General features: G+C 46.5%; 1 protein-coding gene across 6 annotated transcripts in view; it reads right to left on the reverse strand.

Annotated features, from left to right (window-relative positions):
* The window catches only part of Rbp (RIMS binding protein), a 401,872-nt gene that overhangs the window by 123,947 nt on the left and 258,414 nt on the right, over nucleotides 1-19,511 (reverse strand). For all 6 annotated transcript variants that reach the window (XM_077653608.1, XM_077653610.1, XM_077653611.1 and 3 more), the window contains 2 exons: nucleotides 3,998-4,057; nucleotides 522-605 (listed from right to left, as the gene is read on the reverse strand). In XM_077653608.1, coding sequence (XP_077509734.1) covers nucleotides 522-605; nucleotides 3,998-4,057 — 144 coding nt within the window. The remainder of the gene's footprint in view (nucleotides 1-521; nucleotides 606-3,997; nucleotides 4,058-19,511) is intronic.

Raw genomic sequence — 19,511 nt, forward strand, 5'->3', positions numbered from 1 at the left:
TAATCACGAACAGTTCAGAAGCGCGAATAAAGGTTCATCAATTATTTCCTTGAACACCTGATCACGCCACATCTTTCACATCATCAAACGGCCTTTGTGAGACAAAAAAAAAAACAGAATACCTTCTCATACAGAAGCAATATCTGGTCTCTGCTCTCTATACTATGATATTTTGACTTTCGATTCTGTATTCCCGTACACAGTAGAGAATTACGTCCTCACTGCTCTGTATTCTGTAATCGCTGTATTCTGCATAGTATTTCAGAATACAGAGTCGATATCTCTTTACGCGATAGAATCTAGTTGAAGAAGAAACAGTGGTTCTGAGAAAATAGCTACAAAACAACTCTCCCAACTGTTAACTGCCTCGACGAACTATTCACTATCCACACAGGTCGCAAGTTCTCTGAGTCGGGTTAAGCTTTCGCCAGAAGGCACAGAAGCCTAGTGGCATGAAAATGCGCGTGGTGAGTAAGTAAACCAGAGCGAACTGAGCGAGAAATGGTAAGCGTGCGACTCACCAGGTCGGCGCTGATTTCGCAGCGGTCATCCAGCTCTTTCTGCAGCTGGGTTAGCTGGGCTTCCTGCTCCTTGAGACGCTCCTCCTGCGCACAGCGCCAAGAAAATTGCACACGTCAGCAGCGAACCGTTAATCGCACCGTCACGTGACCCTGAGTCATGCACATTTATACATGTCTACTAGTGTCCACAATGAGGAACCAGGAGAGACTCCCGGGACACTGTCGCCGCTGTGAGGTGGCAGGACGAGAGGTGGCTTGCTTTCAGCGCTGTTTCACCTAAGGCTTTGCAAAACATTCAAAAACGGGTTTTTTTAGTTAATACTAATTGTTTTTTTTTTGGGGGGGGGGGGGGGGAAAGGAAATGGCGCAGTATCTGTCTCATATATCTTTGGACACCTGAACCGCGCCGTAAGGGAAGGGATAAAGGAGGGAGTGAAAGAAGAAAGGAAGAATAGGTGCCGTAGTGGAGGGCTCCGGAATAATAAAAGAGTGCGTTTTTCGATATAGTATTGTCAGTGGTGTAGTACATAAGAATACAGCTAAGATGTGCTAACTAGCAGGCTGGTTAACTAATATCGAATAGTGAACCTTTAATGTTAGGCTCCTTAATTATTAAAAAGGCGTGTAGACCATCGTAAATGATATCCATATCAGGTTTTAGAATTTCAAGAACGCGGTCCCCGTCGGCGCTTTGGCCCAACAAATTTTGGATATATCAACGTGTTGCGTGCGCTAGAGAGGTTGCTTTGCCTGTAAGCTTCTCGGAAGAGCGCGTATTTTTGCGCGATCTAGCCGAAATTTCTTGGGCCACAGCACCGAGGATAACCGTTTTTTCGAAATTCTAAAAACTGATATGAATATTAGTTACGCTGGGCTACACGCCTATCAATAATTAAGGAGCCTGCCATTGAGCACGTCTTAACTGTATTCTGATTTACTACACTACTGGCAATGCAATGCCGAAAAAAGCGCTCTTCTAACGCAAAAAGCCTATTTTTAAAAATTATGTAAAATCTTCGGTGACAAACCCTGTATAGTTTGCTTCTAGAATGCCACCAGCAAAAGAGGGGCCCCGAGACCGGGGCTGGAAACTTCTCGCACCGGTCGCGAAGTGGCTAGCAGGTCTTCCACAAACTCTTTATCCCGTAGTGTGACTCGCTGGAGGACATTCGAGAAATTAACTTCAAATCTCGGCAACGTTTTGAGACTTCAGTGTTTTCATTTTCTGCGTGTGGTCCTGTAAAATAACCTTGCTGTAGTTTCCTTTCGAGCAGCATCATAGATTACTTTATTCGGCGTTACCGAAACGGTAATGAAAATAAATTTAAAAACAATAAAGATTAATCGAAATAAAGATAACAAACTATTCAGAAATTACCGCACGCTTGATGTCGCTGGCCCTGGCTAAGGTCAGCGTACTCTCTGATAGGCTGGGAACAATAACTGCTGCTACTTGCGAAAGGCCAGCTTCACGTCAAATATCGCGATTTCTCACACGACAAAAGCTTGCCAGGGTAAAAAATAAAACAAAAAAAAACGAGTCACCATGCGAAACTTTGCCGACCGTTTTGTACACCTTTCGTCTTTTTTTTTCCTTTTTACGCTTCGTCTACGCCTTATATGGCCCGTACGATACGTCCCCATAAAGACAGATGACGGGCAAGGAGACGACAACGCAATCATCAATCAACCTGCATACAGACAAACAAAAAATAAACGTCGTTTTCTTACGATCTGCGTGCTGCTGGCTAGGCCTTTTTTCTATCCTTCGCCCTGAAGGCCTGTTACTTTGCTCACTTGTGGAGTAGCTCGTTCGTACAAAGCAAAAACGATAATCGCTTGCTTTTGCCGTCGCAACAGGCTGTCTTATACGAACGAAACAAGGCTTTTCTACGTCTTGTGAAGACGTGGGCATTACATTTTTAGTTGCCCGCACGTAGCGTTTGCTGGAGCTGCTAAACCCCGGATGTAACGGAGCAGTTTAAGGTAGCCCATGCTTTTTTGAGCGTCTTAATGCATCGATAACTTCTAATACTCCTTGGACACATTTTGTTTAACGTTCACGCAGTCTCATGGCCTTTCATCGTCACCTTTTCACTGCGTCGGTAGAAGCCAGAGCATCTAAGCTGAGAAGGAGCACTCGAGCTATAGCAGGAGTGGAAGCTGTACTTAGAAAACTCAAGATAAGTATAATCCCAGTCAGAAAAAACAACCAAAATTTCCTGCGATGTTTTTAACCATGAGCTTGTAGTAACAACAGAAATCTCTGTGGTAGCAAAAGAATTTTGTGTAGCTACTACAGATGAGTACTGAAAAACTACAGACTGCAGAATTGTACAACAGAATAAACTACAGTACTATAGTAAGAAAAAGAAAAACCTTTTGACATGATTCTGTAGTTTTTCGGCTACGTGCATTATGTTTCCCCCGCCGCGGTGGCTCAGTGGTTAGGGCGCTCGACTACTGATCCGGAGTTCCCGGGTTCGAACCCGACCGCGGCGGCTGCGTTTTTATGGAGGAAAAACGCTAAGGCGCCCATGTGCTGTGCGATGTCAGTGCACGTTAAAGATCCCCAGGTGGTCGAAATTATTCCGGAGCCCTCCACTACAGCACCTCTTCTTCCTTTCTTCTTTCACTCCCTCCTTTATCCCTTCCCTTACGGCGCGGTTCAGGTGTCCAACGATATATGAGACAGATACTGCGCCATTTCCTTTCCCCCCAAAACCAATTATTATTATTATTATTATTATTATTATTATTATTATTATTATTATTATTATTATGTTTCCCTTCGTGAACTTCATGTACGCACGATTACATGCTGAACCGACTCATCCTCTTGACAGCTTTGAGTTGAAAGCGCACCGTCTCGGTGGATGAGCACCGACACTTCAGCATGGCCTGCATAATATGTTTAGCGTTACCTGGCACCTATTTCGAGAGCGAACACTGTTATATGGAGCCCTCCCCGGCGGATTCAGAGCGCATCCACATCCGGTCACGCGGCAGCGTACACTATCACGTGACCGTCAGTGTCATCACGTGATCAGCGCCAGACAAGTGACCATGGTCCTGTTGCAATCGCTGCGGTAGTCCAGTTTGTCAAAAAAGTTTGTATGTCACCTTACCGTACGAGCGCTTGCAAACGTTTCAGTGCATGCAGGCCGGGCCGTAGAAATCATTCAACACGCAAGTTCATCACATACATTACGGGGGTACAGGCACTGGCACATTAAGCACCCGACTTAAATTTAAAACGCGCAGACACTCTTTATTGTAAAACACGCAACGGGCTCGCGTGCCTGACCATTTAATAGGTTGCGCACGGCCGCGAGAAGAGGCGCGCAGCGTTTCGCGCACGCGGAAAGTTCTGGTTTGCAATCACCGTTGGGCACGCAAAGCGATGATTGCCCTTTCAATTTGCAAAACAGCGCCAAGGCGCTTGGAAGCGCAAACAAGAGCCGAGAACCACTCACCACATCTCGAAGCCGGAGTCGGTACTCGTGCTCGCTCCTTTCTTTCTGCAGTCGAATAGCCTGCGCAAACGAAGAGAGGGTAGGCACTAATCAGCGACAGGTAAAAAAACATGGAGAAACGTTTGTGTATACCGTGTTTACACGAATATAAGTCGACCCGAAATATACAACATAACTGGCTCCTTCAACTCCTCCTTTCCCGCACCCCAGCTATTTACTAATGCGTAAGCATTATATCGCTCGTCGGCACCGAAACCCGCCGTTGTCGTCGTTGACCGTATCAGTGGTAGCAAAAAATTCCAGATGACGTCACCGTGGTATCAAAAAAATTGCCTGTGGTTTAGCTCTGGTTAACCCTAGTTGAATTGCGAAAGCTCCGTTTCCTCGGCACGTCGTCTACGCAGCGTCTCATTCCGACGATCTCGAGAACTCAAACCGGTCTCTTCCGCAGTTGAAGAGTCACTCCGGGACATGACACGACTTCTTCTAGCCGCATCTTCGTTACGACGCTTCTCGAGTCGTGCGGCGCGTTCTTCTGGCGTCTCTTAAGCACATCTGGTGGAGCGAGCGGCGACGGCGACGCCATCTGTTGGAGCGCGGCTGCGGCGTTGCTAGGCAACGGCGGCTCAAGGTCGCTCGTCGGCCACGGCATACGGCATACGGCTGAAGTGCGCGACGAGCCGAAATGGCTCGCTGGCTGGCATAGTAAAGTTTTCGCTTTAAAATAAAATTTCTTCCGATGGCGCGGGGCATGCACCCAGGACTTTCAGCCTGCGAGCCGAGAATGTAACCCATAAGCCACAAAACCACTTTTTTTCAGCGTGGTATTTATTACATGCATTTATACGCTGGAAAGAGCCATACATATTGTTTACAAAGTAATCAGCAAGTAGCCGAGCAAGTTAAATGGAAACACCACACCACACAAATAAAACGCACGTCTTAACACAGCTTAACTAAAACGGCGGCAAGAAAAGACAAGGCATCAATAACGGGAATAAGTCCGGTTGATAGTCACTGTCTTCGTAACTGTCTTTCAGCTGGTCACCATCTGGCCGAAATATGTGGGGGGGGCGACGACAGGCTTAGCATTACGTTCAATAAGGTCATTAGGTTAGGACCAATACAATTAGAGTAGAGAGAGCGATACAATGGAGGCGGAAAGAGCATAGATATCAATTCTTTGCGTAAATTTGCCGCGACATTGATACCGGAAGCGCTTTGGGGATAGTATCATCATGAGCACCAATGTTTGTTTACAAATCTCTGAACCGTGTATAGACACAGTTTACGCCGTTTTTCACGTCTATGAATCTGCACGAACTAGTTCAGACTCCTGTTTAGGTTCAGTTAATTTGTTGTACAATGGTCCTTCGTCTTTTGCAACAAACAAAAAGTGCGTGCATAATCTTCCTTGTTATTTTGTGTTTCGTCCAGTTTGCGCTGTTTTTCACCATTATATATACGCATGTAAGAAAGACTGCACACTGTACCCGACTAATATTCGCCTTGAGGAAGTGAAGTAAATAGAGCACTGCACATCTTTGTGGAACACCTTTCCGGCCGAAGTCACAAGTTCGCCGCCTGATGGTGAGCGTCTGTCCGTAGTATCCAGGGGACCTTTTCAAGCTTTCGCCGATGTGTGGAATGTTTGCAGAAGTGTAGCATAACAACTTCTTTCCCGCATACAGGGCACCGAATAAAGAAAAATAAAATTGAGGTTGACAGAGCAGTGTGGAAGAGATCTCCCTCCTTGCAGATATTATTTCCTAAAACAAAGTGAACTTCTATTTTTGTCATTACCATCGAAGAAACAAAAAAAGATGCGAATGTTTACAAAAGACCCTTCTGATAAAGAAATAACACGCAGTGAAAAAACCGGGAAAACGAGATGATTATTGTGTAAATAAATGATCGAAAGAGTCTTCATTAAAAAAGCATGCAGTAACCACGAGTGTTTCAGTGAAGCATAACACGAAGCGGCTATTTTCCATACACAGGAAGGCCGAAAGAAGGCAGAATGCAAAACGCTACAGAAGGGCGATAGAACCTGTCACCTGAACATGTTTTTGCGATGTCTTGGTCAGCAGTGACTGCTTCCAACCCTCCCCGGCAAAGAAAATCGCAGTAACAAGGACTGCACTCTTTCAAGAGGACGAGCTATATACGGCAACACTGAATCCATCCTGTCATCTTCTCCTTCGTGTGTCCATTTCTCCCCCTTTCCTGTTATTCCTCTTCTTTTATTAACCTTCATCATTTCTTATCATTTTGGGCGTAGTTGCAGTGTTCTGTCTCATTATTCATTCTCTCTGTATTTGCTTTACTCAGAGCTTCTTTTTCTGCTCCTTTCTAGGTACACACCATCGACTGATTCACACGATTAATTAAGCCGATTTTCTTATTCACTTATATTAAACACATTACAAAAAATACGTCGCAACTACAACCTGCTGGTGTAACAAGCTGTTTACGAATATATGAAGATAGCTCCGTGCCCGGGCCACGTGAAAAAAAAAACGGTAGAACAGAACCGAGAATTACTCAACACATAATGAAAACATTCAGCAAAAGTAATAAGGCCAGCGTCCAGGAGCAGATCCGCAAGCCGTGAGGCTCATCTTGAACCCTGGCTCCGCACTGGAGCAAGGACGAAGTTGAAGTAGAAGAAAAAAAAAGTGGCTTCACCACCGCACAGACTTCGTCTTCGTCGTCGACTGATGTAAAAGAAATGAGGTTCTTCGCCCGTCGCGGTTGAGATTGAGCGTCTCCGCTGATGGACCGCTACTAGAACTTTAATCAGACGCGAGCGACACCTTCCAAGGGGAAAGGCGGTGCGTCGAGTGGGGGGGGGGGGGGGGGGGGGGGGGGGGGTAGAGGACCTGAGCAAATGGTGTCCAGGACCCTAAGGATGCACTCAGGAGAAGTTATCACTAAGGGGACAGCAATGACGCGACGCAGCCGCCAATGCGAAAAAGGCAGTATAGAGATAAAAAAAAAGGGAAAAACAAACAGAGGGAATGATATGAAAGGAAGACGACACACCCGATGCAGCTCATTTCCCGTCACTCTGCAGCTCTGCAAATGGAGAACGCGAAACATATACGGCTTCTTTACGGATTGAAAAAAAGGGCAAAAAAAAAACGAGCCGAGTTACTTTCGCGATCAGGGGACGGGGAAGAATAAAAATTGGCTGCCAATAGTTCGCGGCTGAACGAGCGAGCGAGCGAATTAGCGAGAGATTGGGCGTGCACGCGCTGGTTTAAAATAGAGGGGGTCTCCGTCAGTGCGCGACGAGAACTAATTGCTTTTCAGCCCCCGGCACGATCACAAACGTCCCATATTCGGCCGTGTCGGGGAATGCAGCGAAGGAGACGAACACACAAAAAACAAAAACAAACGAACGCGCAAGGAATTCGTGCGAGGAACGTCTAGAAGACGCGTTCCGCGGCGCGAAATTCCGCGTAATATTAAAGGCACTCAATCTCAAAGCGAAGAAAAACAGCGAAATAAAGAGAAGAGAGCTTCGAATACTTCCTCGAAATCCGGACGGAGGCGCTGCAAATATTAGCTTACAAATTTTTCTTGAATTTTTTCGTAAATTTCTCTGTTCTTTTTTTTGTTTCTTTCTCATTCCTCCCTTTACTGCATTTAAAAAAAGGCAAAATGAAATACTCGGCTTACAGGTTTCGAGGAGAGGCGTTGAGGAAAGCGCTACTTGAACACTGCATGTTCAATCTTCAATTTGTTTTTTTTATTCGTGGGCAATGTTTTGACGCCGTATGGATAGCTACTGAATAGAAAACGAAAGTGTTGGTGAAATTAGCCATAAATCGAGCAGGTGTGAAGTAATATAGCGGGGAAACAGCCGTCTCAGTGCAGATCTGTGTAACCTTGATTTTACCGAAGTGTTGGAAAGCCGCGGTGATCTTGTGTTGGTCAACTACGTCATTGTTTACCGCTGATTTTATGCGCAGCACTGATCGCCTCGTTGCCGATCTCAGCTAACATATGACACTGCCTATAGCTAATCGTACAACAACCAAAACAAAATAACTCAAGACAATATCGGTGACGCTGCAACTGCACGGCTGTATGCGGATAAATCAGAGGCTCTGTAGAACCAAAATTTAAATGCATCGCTTCGAGGCTGAAACCAAGGACGGCTGTCAGACTAGGCCTGACGCTCGATCTAGCGAGTTAACCAGGAGATTAAAAACTCGTTTTCCGAGGTCAGTGCACGTTAAAGATCCCCAGGTGGTCGAAATTATTCCGGAGCCCTCCACTACGGCACCTCTCTCTTCCTTTCTCCTTTCACTCCCTCCTTTACAGAGATCGCATGGTGACCTACAGAGAAATTACACAACACTATCGTTTGCAACGAGCTAGACTTCCTCCAGCGGATAGATCCTTGTCCAGATACCAAGCCATCAACTGGCGCCGGTTACAAACTTACACATTTCCAAACCCGGCCCTCTGGAGTCTTATGTACCCAGGGCAATTTTCAGAAAAATGCGCGAACTGCGAACTTAGGGCCACCTTGGACCACATACCATGGGAATGTCCTCATGCTCCCCGGGAGGGACGAGGTATTAACACAAAAGATCAATGGGAGACCTTACTACTGAGCTCCGAACCGGCGACTCAGTTACAACTCGTCCGACTGGCCGAAGCCGCCGCCGAGAGTCAAGACCTTTCGGCCGTCGTCTAGGCGGGTAGCCCTCTGGCTACCCTCTTTCTGTTGGATATTAAAAGTTTTCCTATCCTATATCCTCCTTTACCCTTCCCTTACGGCGCGGTTCAGGTGTCCAACGATATATGAGACAGATACTGCGCCATTTCCTTTCCCCAAAAAACCAATTGTTATTATTATTTCCGAGGGGGCACTTCTGCAAAAGGGCTCTTGTTTCTCTCACAGAATGTAAGTTTAACTTTCCCTGCATGTTCTTTAGGAAGTTTATTGAATTTTACGGCATGTGTTTATAAGAACTGCGAATAAACTATAACGGTATACCAACAGGGCACAAAGAAGAAAAAACAAAAACTCACAAATACAACTGTATCGGACGTAAGCCCCCCCCCCCCCCCCCCCCTCTCCAATCCCCAAAAGAAAGAAATCTCTTAAACGCACTAAAATAGATGTAACCGCGAAATGTAGCATGTTCACGGCTCAGAAAGTGCTGTAAAAAAAAAAAAAGACATTGGATCAATAAGTTAAAAAGCAGGGGTAAAAGCGAAGCGCATTTTGCGGCAGTCGCATTATTACTCAAAATCCGAAGGCGGTAAAGTAACGCCGCGGCACCCACAAAACTCCTTTTCCATTACGCCGGGCTCATTCGGATCAGTGATCCCAGAAGCCTCTTCACAGAGTCCTCGCTCGCTCATGGCTATGCGAAGCAAGACGGCCGGGCTTCAAACGAGCGAAGAAAAAGAACCCGAGTTCCGCAAACAGGGCCGCTCCGCATTCATAGATTCCGGCGAAGACACAGCAACAAAGCCTTTGTTATGCGGCGGCCTCTGCATCCAACGCGCCGCTCATACATCTCAGCCCAGTTAACGGAGAGAGCGAAAGGGCCCGAAAGGCGAAAAGAAAAAAAAAGAAAGTAGCGCGAGCATCGCATCCACGCGTGCTCCTAATTTCAGAACGGGACCTGCGGGGCCAGCTCGTCGGCTCTGCGAAAGTAAGCAGGGCATCAAGGCTGAAAGAGAGAGAGAGAGAGAACACGTGAAAAACACCGGGGAAAGAATTACACTCTAAAAGGCGGAAACGGAGGAGGAGGAGGAGGAGGAGGAAAAGGAGGGAAATGTTCGGCCAGCATCACACGGGACGGCAAGCTGCACCAACGCGTTCTGCAGCTCTTCTCCCGATTATTGTAACGCATAGCGCGCGCCCGCTGGTGCAAATCGATGCTCGCCTGTATGCCGGCCGAGCCCGCCAGCTAGCCACCTGAGCACGGCGCGAAAACGCTACCGCCGTCCTCCCAGCCACAACGCTGGGCTCTCGGTGCAACGAGCCGCTTGTCTTCTTATTTTCTTTTTTTTTTCATCAGAAACCACATTGGACGTGAACGGCCCACGGCTGCCGGCCCACCGCGCCTGAGGATCGAATCGAACATTCCGCGGCTGCTCGTATATGTCGGCGCGGAATTGCATATCCGGGGGAGGAGGGCGGGGGGGGGGGGGGCGTGAAGAGAAGAATGAGCGGCGCAGGTGTCCCAGAATAAATAAGGGACGAACCCCTTGGGAGCCCGGGCCGTAATAATGGGAAGGAAGCTGAGGGGAAAAAGAATGTGAATAACGTGATGGAAACCTGTTCGCTCCAGCTCCGGCTGTAAGGGAGCGGTTGTGAAGTGCGGTGTTTTGGACCCTATTTCGTAACGATCGACTCTTTCACTTATTCTTTCTTTTGTATCACCTTTTTTCATTTAACAGCTTCGCTTGAGACACAGGAGCCGGCACTAGATATAGCTTATCAGCTACGCTATAGCCCTGAGATCAAATATGGTGTACGAGTAAGCCTGCTTGTTCAGGGAGCCGCCATGTTGCCTGTCGGAGACTCCATAGAAAAGAGCGAGTTTTTGCCTAGGCGAGGAGGAATTCTGGCGGAACCACGTCGTAAAGCATCGGCCAGAGGTCGCTACTGTTGCTTTGGGTGCATGACGCTTTGCGAATACCATTCGTTTTATACATTGCGCCACATCTGGTTGGCACAAAACTGTAATGAATTGACTGTTCTTTAAAAAGTTACAGTTCACATGGTTATGCGTTGCAAATGCGATAGTGGGAACAGCAACAAGTGGAGGTCGTCTACTTCCCCGTTCTAATCGGTCGGTGTTTCACTTCTATTCCGGCTTCCCTGGCAGAATAAAACATGATGATGATGATCATCATCATCATCATCATAACCAACACCATCATCACCATCAGTCGAGCGGCGCCCATTGTATAACAGGGGTCGTCTCCCATCTGTCTCCAATTGCTTTTTATACCTCTGCTCTGCGCCAGCTCCGAAAACCCTATCCTATTCCTGATAACGCCTATTCCAAATATCCTATATATCCTATTCCTGTTATCAAATTTCCTAATATCCTATATACCATATTCCTTCTACGAAATTTCCTAATGTCCTATATATCCTATTCCTATTATCAAATTTCCTAATATCCTTTATATCCCATTCCTATTATCAAATTTCCTAATATCCTATATATCCTATTCTTATTATAAATTCTTTAATATCTCCATCCTCCCTTTCCTACCATCCCTGAAAGTTCGGAACTGTTCTGAATCCAGCTGCGTTTTCTTCCGTTTGGCATCCATTTTATCGCCTCTGACACAAGCCACGAATAACCACGGTTGATGTTCCGAAGGACTTCGATAGGCTAAATCATAATACACTCCGGGAATAATTATCTTGCTATGATGTTCATGGCATTGCAGCCAATTGAACGGCAATTTGAGTAAATCTGGTGAACCTCAAGACAGTATTTTAGGGCCCCTGTTTTAAATTGTGTATATCAATGAGATTGAAAACATTAATAGTTCAGCCAATTACAAAACTTACGAATATGACACGAGTCGGTTTTTCACGGGAACTGATGAAGACGACCTCGTGAAAGTAGCAAACCAAACACCCAATTCTCACTTTGTAAGTTATATTCACGGTGATTCGAAAAAGTCGTCAAAAATCAATTACACGAAAACCGAAGCTGCCCTCTTTCGCCAGAAATCAACACCACGTAACCTCGTCCCCAACGTCTTGCATTTAAAGCATTCTTTAATTGAATTTTCTTCTGCTGTTCATTAACTTGGTATTTTCTTCCACGAGCTTATGCTATGCAACCGCCATGATTATTACTAGCGCACTAAAGTTTTTGGAGTTTTAGGTATGCTGAGAAGCTGTCGACAATTGCTACAAAACACATCAAAAGCGCTTACTCTACAATGCACTTGCAGACTTTCGGTTGCGTTATTGCCATTTAATATATATAAACACAACAAAGAAATCTCTTCAAAAGTTCGTCAGTATCAGAAAAATTCCCTACGCGCAGTAGCAGATCTGCTTAATTACTCCCATACTCCCTGATAAAAGAAACACTTCGTCAATGCGATGTTCCCATGTGAGCGCAACTGCTGCTTTTCTGTGTGATTTACAGAAACTATATGACTATATTTAATTTTTGCTTGTCGCCATTGCGTATTATTCTGTTGCTGATATCTATTGATTCCTGCTGTCGGTTTTTATTGGAGGTTGGGGCCTGTCAAGCCACAAAATTATGGCTTTTGTCCCGCTTCCCTTGCCGCACTTTGTGCAATGCTTTTCGCGCTTAGTACATTATCCGGCTGTACAGCTGGGGTAAAATAAAGCAAATATAAACAAACAAAAACTTAGTTACCTGCTCTGCGCAATACGTGTCTTTCCCAAGTCCATTTCCTACTCTTGATTTCAGATTTCGTACTATAAATTCCTACTCGTTCTTTAACCCACACTGTTCTCTACATTTCTGGTGTTGCCTCCATCGTTTTCGTTTCCGTAGCTCGCTGGAATATCAAGATTCCAAAATGAGGTTTATTCTCCATAAGCTTCGCTGGCAAAGCGGCGATGCGCATTATGCGAAAACGCTTTTTTTTTTCCTTAAAATGCATGGGCGAGACTCGCTACGGGAAAAAGAAGTCAATGAATATCTCAGAGAAGAGAAATGCGCCCATTCCACTTTTAATCAAGAGAAAAGAGACTTGGCCCTATACAGAAGCCAGGCCGGCTACTTCAAAGCGGTAGCAGTTACGAATATATTTCGCACGGATTTCTTCATCTGTGCATGCAGCTACCAATTGTGCTTTCTCCCTGAGTTGAAAGATTGATAGAGTGGCGGTTTCAGTGCTTCCACAGCTTCACCGAAGCATAATTCAAAGCAGAGACCGCAATGCAGAAGTCAGTCTTTTGAACCAGTAGTAAATGAAAACTTTTTGGCAGCCTTCCTTCCACGTGGAATGCGAGCGCAGTAAAAGGCGCGTCGAAAGCACGCTCAAAGCGTTTGGTTTCGTGTACAGTTTGTTCGCGTTTGTTCATATTCTTTTTCTCATTTTTGACAGACTCCCACAGTGGCTGACGCAGAACGGGGCTCGTTCATTTCCATCTAACCAAGCCCACTTTCTAAATGCCCAAGCAGGCTCCTATTTTTATCTCTGTGCAATCTTCTAGGATCGCTGTAAGACTGGATTTTGTCTGCACATGTCTCAGAGGCCATGCCTTTACTGGGCGAAATTGAAAGTCGCTGCGACTCTCAGTCGCTCAGTTTCTCGCAGTATAAATGATATGGAGGTCCAGAGTTGTCCGTCTTGGCTTAAAGAGCACTTTATGGGCCAACACCCGCTTTCACCGTCCTCTTTAGGGAATGCTTTTGAACATCACTCTCAAGAACATGTGGCCAGACACTGGCTGTGCAAATAAATGTCCATCCTTCATTTCTTTCATTCTTTCTTTGCACTTAATTTATGCGTTGTCGTACAACGCAAGCTGTTATTAGTACTTATACACCCCCGAACATTTCGTGGTTGTCGTCTGAACAAAAAGATTTCAATGCAAAGGAAAGTTACACGATCCGTTCTTATCGGTCACTTGACCGATGGGAGACCAATCGCAGTGCCTGAAGTTTTGAACTGAACCCCTGGAACGCATTTTTCCTTCCACAAATCCTCACACATACAGCTAACGCTGAAAGTGTCATGAGATCCCTCCATTTGTACGCTTTCTCGTTATTTGTTCTCCCTCTTAATCTATCGCCTGCTTTTTTTTTTTTCTGAACACCTGACAGCCGGCTGACTCATCATATTGGCCTTTTAAGAGCGAGAATAATGGATAAATAGTGGTGACGGCAATTTACATTCGCACGCTGTCTGGTCGTTTATTTAATGGATAACCACTCTTTCTCTCCGACGCCTTCTCATTAGTTACACGCTTCCTTGGGTGTACAGCTACTGCAACCACGGCTGAACTCATTAAAGAATCCAAACCTCTTCTTTCCGAAGCAAGAAATCAGAACATAAAAACCGTTGCTGCACAGCAGCAGACGGCCAAATATGGCGCGCTGCAGCTAGCGCGCGCCTGTCAAGATTAACGACGACAGCGCCACGGCGGAGGTAGCGGCCGGCGGCTCCGCAGACGGATATGTGCCGCGGTTGAGGCGCGCTGTGCCCGCCCCCAATCCGCCGCCTCGCTGGCTGGGGCCGTCAAATGAGGTAATCATTCTCGGCGGCGCGCGGACAAGGTGGCGGTGGTGGCGTAACAGCACTGCCGTTCGCTCGCCGCCGACGCAGCCTCCCCCTAGCGGCTGAAGGCAAGCCCCACCCTCATCAATTTTACCGCGCGTCGCCTGAGTAGCTACACAGCGCAGCTCGCCGCCGCACAGACGCGGCCGAGCTTTCGTTCGTTGCCTTTCGCCCAGAACTGTGCAGCACTGGGCAAGGCAGAGCCGCCCTGAACAAACCGAGGGCCGAATCCACACGGCCGTATAGTTTGTAGCCCAAAAGAGACATTAGACAGACGAGGGAAGTGCACATAGCGATGACGCAAGGTGGCGCTACAAACGTTTGTTTTGGAATAGATGCGCCCGAACGTCTGTCCTCATGTGCCCCAAAGCTGCCCGAAAGTGACTAGCTGGTGCTAGGTGTAGCTTCGGTAAATATGCATGAATCTTGTAGCGAGGCTAATAAGCAGTACGCGAATAGCGGCTTCTTGCTCTAATACTCCTCAGCGTTGAAACTGCGCCATTGTTAGCACCTAGTTTCAGGAGGAAAGCTGCTATAGGTGACACACAAAACATGAGGGCCACTTCAGTTCACCTTAAAAGTATGAGGCGAGACCGTTAAGATGACGCTGCAGTCGCTTGGGTCTCCCCTGGCGCAACCTTCCTTTAGACAGTCTATAGCCTGTCTATGAACTTGTCCATAAGGTCTATGGACTTTCTCTATGCACATGCTATAGAGTAGTCTGTAGGCAACAGAAATGCTATGGACATTATATAGATTAATGACCATACACTTTTAATATACTTTTCCTATAAACAATATCTATACCATCAACAGACAAAAGGAAACATCTATAGAAAGGTAATAAGGTCTATAAGAAGTCAATAGGCAGTCTACAGACCGTTTTTATAAGGGTTGCGCTGAAACCAGCCAGAAAAGACGTGCGCTATAAGGAAACTAGCGGAAATGTAAAGCCGATAGCGACACTAACGCAGCCCCAACCGTGTTTGCTGATTGGCTCAGGGCAGTAACGGTGTAACTGCCAAAGTATAGACCGACGAGATTGTATTAGACAGGAAAGAGTGGTCGTTACAAATAAATTACCGGCCACTAAATAAAGCCAAGCAATTTGTACAGCCATTAGGTTCGTTCGCTGCCTCGCATTGCCTCATTTCCCGGCGCTTCTTGCCTTCAGCAGCTGGCTTATAACGTAACCAGCAATGGTGAGCCACTAAACGTAGATAAAAAGGCTGACACAGCAGTTGCAGTTGTGGCTTTTTTTTTTCTTTAACGCAAGACACACAGAAAACGAGCAATTACTGCGCAACTTTCATTAATCACGGTATAATTGAATCAGTATTTCAAGTTTCCGAAGCAGCAAGAACAGCTAGAAACGAACAGGAAACAAAAGAGGGAAGTAGAGAGGTATTGCTTTCCTGTGTGCATCTGCTTCGTCGAACGAATTCACACAGCGGCATCTTTCTGTCGCTAATATATCCACAAACCTCCAAGCATATGCCACCAAGCACTCCCTCTCCACTTCAGCGTTTCTAGCTGGCAATCACCAAATGAAATGAGCAACCAGTCTTGGTGGGCGAGCTCATCAACACTCTGGAAGTTTCACGTGTGGCCGTAATCAAATGCTTTTTTCTCTTTCACGCTAACATTAAGGAATTGTCAACATGAAGTTCGACTTGACGCGTTAAACGAAAGAATAGGTTCATAGGACGTAACGATACCGCGAAGGACCGAGCGGGAGATTAAATTGCGAGCAAAGGTCACAAACTTACGCAGGAATGCGACTGCTTCGCGAAAGAATTGGGTCGCGCGCGCGCTAACCGCAAAAGGTTATAGTGAGCTGAAGAGTTCGCGCATAAATAACGAGTCGCGCGCACTGGAGCTCGCGTCATTTATAGCGCGCGAAACATTTGCGAACGAAGCGGAACTGGTGCGACCATGGAAATAAAAAATAAACAAATAAAGGGGAAAAAGCCAGCGGCAACTCGTGACTCGGTAATATCCACCGCACCGGCATAATCCCCTTGGGGACAGGGTTGCTCGCACGAGGGAGGGGGGACTCTGGGACGGCATGGGCTCAGCACCCGAACTCTGCAGGGCTTAACGTATTACGCTTTGCAGACGGGCGACGAGTGCCTTTCGAGTGTCGTCACGGCTTCTATACGTCCGGCACTTGCACGAGCCCTTCACGCAGGCTTTCCTGTGAAGTCAGCTGTGCGGTGCTTTTGTCCCGCTGTTTTTCCTCTTTAGATTCCTGATCAATATACAGAAAGAAACACGCCCTTGCCGCGAACGAAATTCCCGAGGGGAACTGGTGAGGATCATGCGACAAATACGTAACAAATGAGGTAAAATAAATTTGCGGTCTAAATTAGAAACGGGCGTGCTAGCGCGTTCGGTCCCCGCTTGTACAGCGACATAGTTGAACTCCCAAGAGAAAGGCACGCACGCCTCGCTTTGAGGATAATTAGGTATCATTAGGCCCGAAAGATTAACGAGTCGATAGTGTCTCTTCGCTTTTACTTACTTAATGACTTTGTGGTCGGTGATGAAGCCTGTGCAGTATAGCGCCTTCTAGAGTGAGTGCACACACAACAAAAAACAAAAAGCCGCAGCTAATCGAAGAATGCTTGGTATATAGGCTATGTTGATCCACGCCCAGATATCATCACTATCGCGAGTTGTTTGGTTTGTTCCCTAACCTGAAAAAGCGACCGGCAGGTCAAGCGAAATGCGACATCAAACGCACCCCGTATCATACGTTATCATACACGCTGTCACCCACGGGGAGTTTCTTGAGCAGTTACATCCGTAGACTTGTTTATTTTAAGCGATGTTTATTGCCGCTACCAAAACGCTACCAGAACGAAGTTCGTTGAGCAATTCAGAAGCGCCGCTAAGTATATGCTTGTTGAGGCGCGGATAAAAGCATGCAGAGCATACTCCGCTTCCTCATATATAGCTCCAATCGCGAATGTCCAAGCAGTAAGCGTTTGGTTCCTGCTTGGACATGTACTAACTAATCTAGCAGTTAGCATAGTAGTAGTTAGTAGTAGTTCGTGGTGCGTTCTTTTGCGTCTTTATTACTCACATCGTCTCGCATTCGCACACTGTGCCTTTCAGTCTTTACGGACAACACGTGAGTAAAGTTTGAACGCTGCAGCATGCTCCGTCAACTCCCGCGCACTTCTATATTCTTCTTTGCGATGTAGTATGTATATTTTAATTGCTGAGGTGACTTTTGTATTGCTGTGGAGGTTAAATGAGAAGTCACCTGTGACCTATGCGAAGTCAGCGCGCGTTAAATTAACCACACAGGTGGTTAAATTTCATCCGGAGCCCTTCACTAGGGCGTCTTTCAGAGCCACTTTGCATCGTTGAGACGTTAAACCACATGGCGTTAGCCGTCGCCGTGGTTCAGTGGTCATGGTGCTCGGCTGCTGACCCGAAAGACGCAGGTTCGATCCCGGCGCGGCGGTCAGATTTCAATGGAGGCGAAATTCTAGAGGCCCGTGTAGTGTGCGATGTCACTGAACGTTAAAGAACCCCAGGTGGTCGAAATTTCCGGAGCTTTTACTACGGCGTCCCTCATAGCCTGAGTCGCTTTGGGACGTTAAAGACCCTAAACCATAAAACCACATGGCTTTAAACCACACCACATCAAACCATACAACGCCACGCCACAGCCCACATACCACACTATACCGTACCGTACCGTATCGTATTATTATTTCGAGACTGATGCCTACAGCCCCGAAGATACGCGCGTCAAAATAACGTCAATTAAAACAGCCGGACCCCAAAACTGTCACACGTGACTACGTAGGATATGATGACGCTGCAGCTTTTGGCTTTTGCTACTGGGCGTACAAGAATTAGGAATACCGTGCATGTTGGTGCACTAATATTGATTTTGATGCGCATTAGGTCACATAGTGCTTCCCGACTCTTTGTTCCTTTAATGATGGCAGCCCGATGGGCCCAGCCGTCTTCCCAGAACTCAAGCACTTGTTGCACGCGAGTTTTGAGCTTACTTCAGGAGCCGAGCACAAGCTCTTTGTCAATTTGTGCAGTGCACGTGTCAAACACAAGCAATAAAAACAACGTGTCGCGAGAAAGTGAATGCAATTTCTCGACGGGTCTCGTCACCATGTTTTTTTGCGACAGACAGCGCCGCCGAGAAGGCTCACCAGAAGTACAGAGTTCGTCAAAAGTTCCCAGGCCCCAAGATATGCTTTTCTTCGGTGTATCCTGGCACTTAATATGCCGATAAAGCTATCAAGCTTGTAAGAGGTTAGAACGATGCTTATTTTCAATCTACATATATATTTTGAGCTTGGCGGGTGTCGGAACTGCCTAAGTATACTGCTGAAAGCCAGACCCTCTGGCCTTGGAACTTTTGGCCGACCCTGCACGTTTTGAGAGGAATGCCTTCCCGACCAAATTACGTGCCGTAAGAAGATGAAGAAGGGCTTAAAGAAAGGGACAGTTCCTTGTGAAGTCCAACGGGTAAATCGTCCGCTTAATTATATTTAAAGAGGAGATAAGCGCTCGTCCAAGATCATTTTCCCATTTAAAACAGAACAGTAAATGGGGGAGAGTTTAATCGCGCAGGCAATTAGCTTTCCCGCTTCTCTCCATGCTCCTGAGATTCAGTTTTATTCAACTAACTCATAATCTGCCTACGACAAGCTTGGCTCGTCTCGCAATGTCCAAGTGTCAGTATCGTTTCTATCAGCGCTTCGAGAATCTCTCACCCTTTTTTTTTCCGGACCTCGTTTCGAACACAAGAGCGCAAGAAATAAGCGAACACTCTCACGGCTTCCAGCGCGTCGCTCTCTCATCAACAAAAAGGCCATTCACGCTCAAGCCTGAATTTGCGCGACCCTCGAAGAATATTCAGAAACCTGAAAAGTACGAAAATGCCGGCGCGCGCCTGAAAAGGGCACCAGTTAATTTAAACGGTCAATATTTTCAACCTGTCTTTTCTCACTCTCGTCCTCCAAACTTTTTATTTATTTATTTTTCCTTTGCCGTCAACGTGTAAAGAACTTCTCCGGTGACAAGCAGCTTTTGTGTGGGCAAGGTTCACGCGGAGAAGCGGGCAGGTTTAAATGACTTTCGCGAGGTTTTTTTTGCTTTAGTTGCTTCTTTGAGCGTATAGGGTTATTGAATTCTTTTTTCGACCAAGACTGTCTTTTAGAGGGCTTTGAAGTGGCTTAAGTGAAAACACATTAGCCCACTTTCC

Source organism: Amblyomma americanum, chromosome 2, assembly GCF_052857255.1.
Source record: "Amblyomma americanum isolate KBUSLIRL-KWMA chromosome 2, ASM5285725v1, whole genome shotgun sequence".
Classification (NCBI taxonomy): Eukaryota; Metazoa; Arthropoda; class Arachnida; order Ixodida; family Ixodidae; genus Amblyomma; species Amblyomma americanum.